The 9,300-nt window shown below is 45.8% G+C and overlaps 1 protein-coding gene across 1 annotated transcript in view; it reads right to left on the reverse strand.

Moving 5' to 3' along the window:
- Positions 1–9,300, reverse strand: part of LOC112075529 (host cell factor 1) — a 47,717-nt gene that overhangs the window by 23,216 nt on the left and 15,201 nt on the right. Inside the window, exon 7 of the mRNA XM_070440943.1 lies at positions 4,865–5,022. Within this exon, the coding sequence (XP_070297044.1) occupies positions 4,865–5,022 (158 nt within the window). The remainder of the gene's footprint in view (positions 1–4,864; positions 5,023–9,300) is intronic.

The following is a 9,300-nucleotide window of genomic DNA, read 5'->3' on the forward strand; positions in this document are numbered from 1 at the left end:
TCGATTTGCTAAAAATAAAACATCTGGTGTTCAGCGATTAATAGTTTACTTGTTACTAGACACAGTTGATCATAAATACTCGTTAGTTAGCTGCTAGTTGAATGGAGATATTGAAATGATTAACAATCCAAGAGATGGGGGTACGACATAGTATACACGTATTTACTGGGATTAATCCCTCTATTCATAGTTATTCTGCGGGATCAGTATCCACATACTCCGGTTTCGATATCGTAGCTCAAATAGTGTACTTCTGCTCAGTTGTTGTATAATTTGTCATACTGACTGCGATCAAGTCAAAAGCCCAGAAGGGCAGACATTAAGTTGGACTGTGTGTAAATGCGAAAAGTATGACATAGCAGTTGCTCTAACCCGTCGCCTACTCTTTAACTTCCTCCATCATGGGTTCAACACCCACTCTCTAATTTGCACCCTTATTACCACCGATGAGGCCTATAATATTTTCTTTCTTTTTCTATATCACCTCCATATTTCGTCGCTCCTATCCCCTATATGCTGGCATTAGTCAATTACTCATCCTGCCATCGATCTTTTCCCTGTTCTTTCTAATTATACAGTCTCCCTCCCATTTGCTTCAGCTCTTCAATCCTTCCTCTCATCCTACTCTTCTATCCAATATCTCTCCCTAATTCTCCTCTTCGGGCCTCCGGTGAGATAGAGAACGAAGCGTTCTAAAGCCTTACTGCCGTTCTATCGACGAGATTTAGCCAATACCTAAACCTCAACGCTTCCTGCCCCCTAGCCTTTTCTCGGTCTTACTTTTATATCTAACACGCGCCCAGCCTCCAAATTCTCGTGTAATTCAGAATTCTGTTTAATCAAAATTGTAGCTCTTCGCTGGAATGGAGCGTAGTTGTGGCCCGTTTAGGTCGAAGGGCGGGCGTTGTGTGTCTGGGGGGCTATATTGCGCGGGTGTGCAAAGCTAGTCTGGGGGTAGCTTATAGTCGCCCTTGCTTCCTAACGGCTAGCTACTATGCGGTCTCGGCGGCCTATGATCCGCTACTCCATCTCTGAGACTCCAGCTGGAAGGTGCTGCCGCAGTTAGACTAGTGTACGTAGTCATAAGATGTTACATTTCTTTTCCCTACCTGCGGCTGCGCTCGCAATTCCGAACTCACTCCCCTTAGATTGTCACTGGTGGGGGTACACACCTCTGAGCTTGCTGGCTACCTTCACATCCTGGTGTGCTACTTGGGGCCTGCATGATATGTCTTAGCGTCCTCCGTACGAGTGACTCGCCCAGCGGTCCCCACCCGGTCTGCGTGGACCCTTAGCGTGACTAGCCCTGGCGTGGCTGCGACAGTGAGCTCTGGAGTGAGACCCCATACGTAAAGTCTCTGCGATTGGTACAGCTAGCGCTGCGAATGCTCCACATAGGTGTTCCTTAGGTCGAATCACTTCGCGCCCAACGCATCGGAGTCTGGAGGGCCCACCGAGAGACTCTTGCTGCAAAGCTAGTGTAATGGTATTTGGCTTAAATGCTGCTAGCGGAAAGTGGTTCTGCTCCACATGCTACGCCGCGCAATGGTCATTGTCATAACTGATTTCTCTCATCAGATTCACATTTGGTTTATTCGGATAACTTCTTTCCTCTCCGTGTTCTTTAGATAGTGGGTTCTAGCTCGCGATGAGCTAATGAACACATCTTTCTCAAAAGTGGTATTTGGGTTAGTTCCAGGTTTTGAACATTCACTCGCATTAATGCACTTTCCAGTATCTAATGAATTTCTGTGGACCATTAATTGCAAAGTGGTTGAGTTGAAACAGTTTCTTGTTCATGAGGATAACTTGCGATCTCAGTCTTTGGTGTGTGGCTGTGTTGTTTGTAATTTGGCATCCTAGGTTACATCTTGCGTATAGTCATGTGCACCATTAATAGGAGCGAAGGTAGAATGATCATATACGCTCAAATTAACGCACAATAATATGAGTAACAAGCGAACTTAAACCTCATTAAATAAAAAAATATTTCCTTATTACGGCATTTTATGACATATCGTGCAAATAACATTCTCATTCTAATGATAGATTCATGACTCTTCCCTTCTACCTTCCAGTCTGGGGGTGTTTATTCAAGTGCGTGTAGACAGGTTGGGTTATACTACTAAGTCGCCTGTCTTGTCCCCCGGCCTCTTCCTCCAAATGAACGGAGACCAGTGCTCAGGTAAGGGCCTTATCAGTATAATACATCCATCCATCTCCTCCCTTTGTTCGATTCTATACTCTCCTTTGGTTCGTTCGTTCTCCCTCTCAATTCTCTTGGTTTCGTTTAACCTCTCTATGTCTTCTTCCTCCTCTATGTGTCGGCACATCCACTTCTTTTGACCCCTCATCTCTTGGTGGGACTCAGGCGGAGCTGAGCTGGCACCTGGTAACATCCAACAACAGAACAGCTATCAGAAGCCCAGGCCCTGTGCGCAGGCGCGCGGCGGCGCTGCAACGGTCACCATCGACTCAATCCAGGTCAGTCCAGTTGTTTTTTGGGCCTTGTTCTTCATTCAGGTTCTGTCGAACTTCGGTTCATTTTTTCATCAGGTATGTGGGGGACTTAAAATCTTGATACCATAGCGTTTTTTTAATTTGAAATCGCAATTCTATGGTATCTCGCTTGTAGCCTACTGAACATGACGTTTAATTATGTTCAATACGACTTCTGACCTGGTAATGTCTATCTTCCGTACTGTCGTCTTTCTCTTGAACCTCAGTGCTTTTTAATTTGTATAAACGATTTCTTAGGTACATGTTGACTCTGAACATACGGATTGTTAATTTTCGAAGACGCATATTCTAACGGTTATCGTAAGATACTGTCTTCAAATGAACATGGACGTTCTTTTAATTTTGAAACGAGACTTAGGTTATGTAAGATCTTGAAAACCATCGTACTTTTTTGAATTTGAAACGGTTAGTATGTCATGAGCCGATTTTTGTCTCTGAACATGCTAAGTTGTATGGTCTTCCTCCATGCTACATCTGTTTACTCTTGCCTCTCCGATTCTTCGACTGATATTAAATTTTGCTTTTTTCTTGGTGTGCTTTGTCGTGCTATGTTACTAAGGTCGGTTATGTGTGCGCTACGCGCTTTCTTTGGTTAGCTCGCAGCTGCTCATGCACTCCTTTTTTCTTTGTTGGTTCGTCTTTCACCTGGTTTATTCCGCTCTTCGTGATCCTGAATTTCCATTTATCTATATAATAGACTCCTGCTGTCCAAGTGCTTTTTCTTTTTCTGTGCGCCCGGCTGCATCTTTGGGTCTAGTTTTTGTGATGGCGCTGTTGTCTGTGCCTCCCATCTGTTTCTGGCTATGTGTGTACTGTGTTTCCGCTTTTTTTCTTTACCTTCTTGTAAGTCTGTCGGCTGCATTCTTCCACGTGGCGTTTCCCTTTCGGGGTCTGGTCGTGGGTACCCCCATGCTTCTTGGGTGTGCAGTCTTCTGGGGGTTCCCATCAGTCCCAGTACTCGTCCGCCAGGCCTTCGGCTTCTGGGTCTCCTGGTGTTACCATGTTTCCGCGATGAACTGCTGTCTGGGCTGCGGTGATCCACCATTGGGTTCTTCTTTCCGCGGACCGCGGCCTTGTCGATCCCTTTTTACATGCTTCTGTTTGCCTACGGCCAGTATGCCCCTGTGGAAGCCTTCTTTGTCTGCTCCACGGTTCCCCCTCCCGCTCTGCGTCTCTTCTATTTCTTCTTGGTGTGCTGCTTTCGTCTTTGTATTTCCTGCGCGGCGTTTTTGTGTTGCCCCAGTCCGTACAGCGTCGGCACTCGAGCTTGGTTTTTCTCTTGCTTTCCGCGCCATGGCGCCTCTCCTTTGACTTTCCCCAGCCCTGGCTTGTGGCCTTGCCGTTTGATGGTTCGTCCCGTTTGCTCCATCGCTGCCATTCGGCCTCCTTTTCTTGCTGCTTTGTTTCGTGTGACCGCTTCTCACCTACGTGTGCTTTGTTTTGTCATGCCGCCGTCCTGTGGTGACTGGCGTTTTCGTGTTCATCGTTTCTTGCTGGTGAAGCGAGAATCTTTGTTGCGTTGTGCTGCCTTTGGTTTGCGCAGTGTTGGTTTGGGGGGCGAGTTGGTGTGTGCGGTGTTGTGATCTCTAGCTATTTGTTTGTGCAGCTGTTGTGCTGTGCTTTGGTTTCTAGTGGTAGTTTTGTGCTTCTCTCCGCCAGAGGGGGAAGTGATGCTCCCACATCGTTCATTTTTTTCTTTTTTTTTCTTTCCTCTCCCTTCTATTTCGTTGTTCTTCGTGCTCTCTCTAGGATATCTTCTTCTTCTCTCTCTCTCTTTTATCTCTCCTCTTTCTTTTTTCTCTCTCTCTCTTGCTGCTCTTCTCTTTGTTCTCTGTTGGCTCTTCTGCTCGTTCTTAGTTTCCCTCGGCTCTTCTCTCCTATTTGGTTGGTCTCGGTTCTCCGATCAACTATCTTTGCTTTACTTTTCTCTTGTTGTCCTCTTCCGTTCACTTTTCAAATTCGGTTAAGCTGGTTCTGCCTCTCGACAGTTCCCTCTTTTATTTCCTTTTTTCTTTTCTCTTCGCTTTGATTTGCCTCCGCTCTCCCATAATAATAGAATGGAAAATTCATGTCGTTTTGCCAATCAATGAACTTCATCGTGTTCGAACCGTTTCTCAATAACAGCATGCGTGGCTCTCGAGATCGTTTCAAATTAAATACGTATCGCGTTCAAGAGTCAACATACCTAGCAGAATCGTTTCAAATTAAAACGTATGGTTCAAGAGTCTACATACCTAGAATCGTTTCAAATTAAAACGTATGGTTCAAGAGTCAACATACCTAGATGAAACGAACCGACAGTTCAGACAGACCGATGAAGAAAGCAAAACAACAGTGGACTGACCTGGTTGAGTTGTGCCGTTGCTGCCGCCGCCGCCGCCTGCGCCAGGGCCTGGGCTTCCTGTAGCTGTTGTTGTTGATGTACCAGGGCTGCCAGCTCAGCCTGAGTCAACACAATGGGGATGTTTTGATGATGGCCCTCCTGGCCACTGTCTCCTTCATCTGGAGGAGAGAGGGGGGGGGGGACTTGTTACAATCTACCACACTGATAACTAGGGCTGGGTGATATATCTATTCATTAGAATGTATGTTTTTTTGCACGATATTCCAAATGCCAGTACTGCAGGAATATTTTTATTTATTTAATGAGTTAAGTCCGCTTGTTCTCATTTTTGTCTTTTTGGTATCATCTCCTTCGCTCCTTTTGTGCAATGACTATAGGCTGTACCTTCCAATGTACACACACACACACACACACACCAAAGATGAGATCGCATTACTCTGACAAGCGGTTTCAACTCACCATTTGCATTTTGGTCCAACAGAAATCAGTCATATGGAACTGAAATGCGAGATGTTCAACTGACTACCGATACCCTTTTAATGTTTCAACTCATCGCAGAGCAGACACTACTAAAACAGGAGTATAAATTAACATTGAATCTGGAAAATCAGTTTGTTGCGCGCGACATTGCAGTACCACTTACCGCTAGCAGCATTTAAGCCAAATACCATTACACTAGCCTTTGGCAGCAAGAGTCTCTCGGTGGCCTCCCGGGTGGCGCAGTGGTCTAGAACACTGCATCGCAGCGCTAGCTGTGCCACCAGAGACTCTGGGTTCGCACCCAGGCTCTGTCGCAGCCGGCCGCGACCGGGAGGTCCGTGGGGCGACGCACAATTGGCCCAGCGTCGTCCGGGTTAGGGAGGGTTTGGCCGGTAGGGATATCCTTGTCTCATCGCGCACCAGCGTTTTACAGCGAAAACAAAATGTACGCCTATGTTAGCATAGCCACAATAGCCAGACATACACTTGGGCGCCCAGCGACCAGTTGACATGCCGACAGATATATGAAATAACATTATAAATTGGGTCTTTACTTTGGCTGATCTTTTCATCAGAATAGTTGATCCAAGGAGGTGTCCTTTGTCCAGATGAGTCGTTGTTTTGGAGTCAGAATGGACCAACTTCCCTTCTCACTTAGCATTGGCACTGGTCGACTGGCAGCGGATTTGTCCAACGTAAAAAGTCAGAAGAACGGAACACGGCAAAACTCCCAGGAAAAAATCAAATAATCTGATTAAACTATATTGAAAAAAACATACATTACGATGATATGGTCCTCAATTTATCCAAATAAAAAACCCAGCGAGATTGTTTCCTGTCCCACACAGCAGCAAAACAGAACGCATAATCATCCCACGTCGCGCGGCTTCAGCTTCCTGGAAGTGGTCGGTCAGTCAAAGAAAATAGCTTCTTATTCACCTCTGAAACAAGATGAATCACAAAATTTTTCTCTCACACCTCTTGACACCAAGCAAGGCTATGGATGGTGTACTGTAGGGTCTTATCGTATAATGACATGTATAGGCATAGTTGAAGCGAGCAATCAGATTTCTGACATTACTACTTTCTTGTCAGGGAAAGTGATGCAAATGACTTCTGTACCCACTCAGAGGAAAATTAGCAACGGTTTTTAGAAACTAGAGGATTGTTTTCTATCCAATATTAAGTAATAATATGCAGTATTGTAAGAGCAAAATTGATAATAAGAAGGCCAAGTGTTGAAAGATTGGAATCATTTTCCGAGTTTTTCCAATACGCCGCGCATAACAGGTTAAACCAGCAATGGCTACAAAAGCATAATGCTGCAGGCGAATATGAGGTGGGAAGAGCGTAGTGGAATATAGGCATAGGGAGGTAGTGGTGCGGAAATGGGGAGGTAGTGGGTGCTGGAGGTAGTGGTGCTTGGGGAGGTAGTGGTGCTGGGCTTGTGGACACTTTGGTTTTTCAAGCAGGACAATGACCAAGACACATGACCTCCAGGCTGTGTAAGGGTTTGTAATGACCAAGAAGGAGAGTGTAGGAGTGTTAGGCAAATCAAGATGACCTGAAGCATCCGAAAAATCACAGACCTCGACCCTCAACATAATTGAAAAGAACGGTTTTAAGGATGAGAATGGAGCTAAATGTGGCAGAGTGAAGGAAAAGCAGCCAAATGCTCAGCATATGTGGGAACTCCTTCAAGATTGTTTGAAAAGCATTCCAGGTGAAAGCTGGTTGAAGAGGGAATGCCAAGAGTAGCGTTGCTAAAGCTGGCATAAAGGCACTAAATGGTGGCTACAATATATAAAAATTGTAAATATTTTTAAGTTTGTTTAACCATACTTTCTGGTTACTACAATGATTCCATCTGTGTTATTACCTAGTTTTGATGTTTCACTATTATTCTATAGATGTAGAAATTAATAAAAAAATTAAAGAAAAACCCTTGAATGAGTAGCTGTTGTCCAACTTTTGACTGTGTAGCTGTATTATACATACAGTGCACCGCACTCAGCAGAAGGAGACTACCATCCAAACTAGGTTCACCTGTCATGATTCTTGGAAAAAGGGCCCACAGAATGAAATGTCCTGTGTTTCTCCTATAGCAACACACATGAGCGACTGAATTGTGTGCCACAAAACATTTTTTTAGGTAACCATTGGGGAAACAATATAATGTTTTAATGTCCTGAAACTATATATTTTTCCTTTTTCTTTGCCTCCTAAAGGGCCTTCCAATCTGCGGAGCTGCATGTCTGAAGGTGGCTTCGGGGGGCCAGCAGACGCCTGAATGGTGAGGGTTTACCCCCCTAGAGGAGCTGGCTGTTACCCCCCGCTATTGCCGTCGCCAAGAGGGAAGGCGGGCACAACACACGGCTGCTACATGAGTGATGGGGCTAACGCCCACCAGAAGCGCATGGCGCATACAGGCTGGTCCTGCAGGAAGCCGCAACAGCAACCGCTGTCACTGAGTGAGTAGTACCAACGACACACAACACAGTCTTGGCCTATACACATCAGTGTCCTGGCCATGACAGGGCTGTCCTCAAGGCCGCACAGCAACGCTGTTTTCATGAGTGTAGTCGTGACACATGCACATTTAGAGGTCATTCACAAGTTCTGGCCTATTATCACACAGTTCCTGGCATTACAGGTTTGATCCTGCAGCCGCGACAGCAGTCTGTCATGAGTGAGTAGAGCATCTTACACAATTGACTAGTTCTGGGCCATTACAGGCTGTCTGGCAGCCGCACAGCGACAGCTGGTCAGTGATTGTGAGTAGACACAGACATCCAATCAATCACACACACACACACACACAGGCATCATTCACACACACACACAGCAGCAACACACAGCATTGGCCATTCACATGGGCTTGTCCTGCAGGCTCCGCACTATGCACGCTGTCATGAGTGAGGTTGAGACACAACACACAGACACAGTCCTGTGCCATTACAGGCTGTCCTGCAGGCCCGCTACAGCAAACGCTGTACATGAGTGAGTAGACGCTACACACACACATCACACAGGGATGCATCACAGGCCAGTCCTGGTCATACAGGTCTGTACTACGAACATACCTGGTCATACGTTCCTGTAGCTACAAGACGGTCCTGCTCATACAGGCTGGAATTCAGGTATTCACCAAACTGGGGTATGGGTAGCCCACATAGGAGTCGGGGGTAGCCAAATAAAGATGTGCATTCATACGTATTTAAAAAAGAAAAGTAAATATATAAATATGAGCATCAACGAAAAGGTACACGTATATTAATAAGCTGTCCATTCTTAATATTATTCCTAACGGGACTATAATTGGTGAGTTTGTTTTTCTCGTACGCCTGAGTAGCTCGGTCACTGCACAAGAATAAAAATTAAACCATCTGGTGTTCAGCGATATAACAACACAATGTCAAAATACCAGTAGCGCTAGTGAATATAATAATCATGCCAATCAGCATTAACCTTACTCTTCCCAGGCGGGAATCCACTAACGGTCGTATGTACCAAAAGAAGTGAGCTGCTGACTGATGTCTGGTATCTTACTGATGGGATGCAAAAGCATACAGGGAGCAGTAGTGGAAAGTAGTAGAAAGCGCGGTGCCAAGACAGTTTGCTCCCGACACATGGGATACACTGCAGCATCGATCACCGAGAGGCCTTTATATTTTTTTTTATATCACCCAATTTCGTGGTATACCAATTGTTAGGTAGTTACTATCTTGTCTCATCGCTACTCCACCCATCGGGCTGGAGAGACGAAGGTCAAAGCCATGCGTTCCTCACGAAGCACAACCGCCAACCAAGACGCACGCACTTAGGCTTACTTAAAGACGAAAGCGCGCTACCAACCACGGAAGCCAGATTGACCAATGTGTCGGTCGGAAACAGATCGCCACTTGGCCCCCTTGGTAGCAGCGCACTGCGCCCGGCCCGCACAGGAGTCAGCATGA

This window comes from Salvelinus sp. IW2-2015, unplaced genomic scaffold (genome assembly GCF_002910315.2).
Source record: "Salvelinus sp. IW2-2015 unplaced genomic scaffold, ASM291031v2 Un_scaffold3221, whole genome shotgun sequence".
NCBI lineage: Eukaryota > Metazoa > Chordata > Actinopteri > Salmoniformes > Salmonidae > Salvelinus > Salvelinus sp. IW2-2015.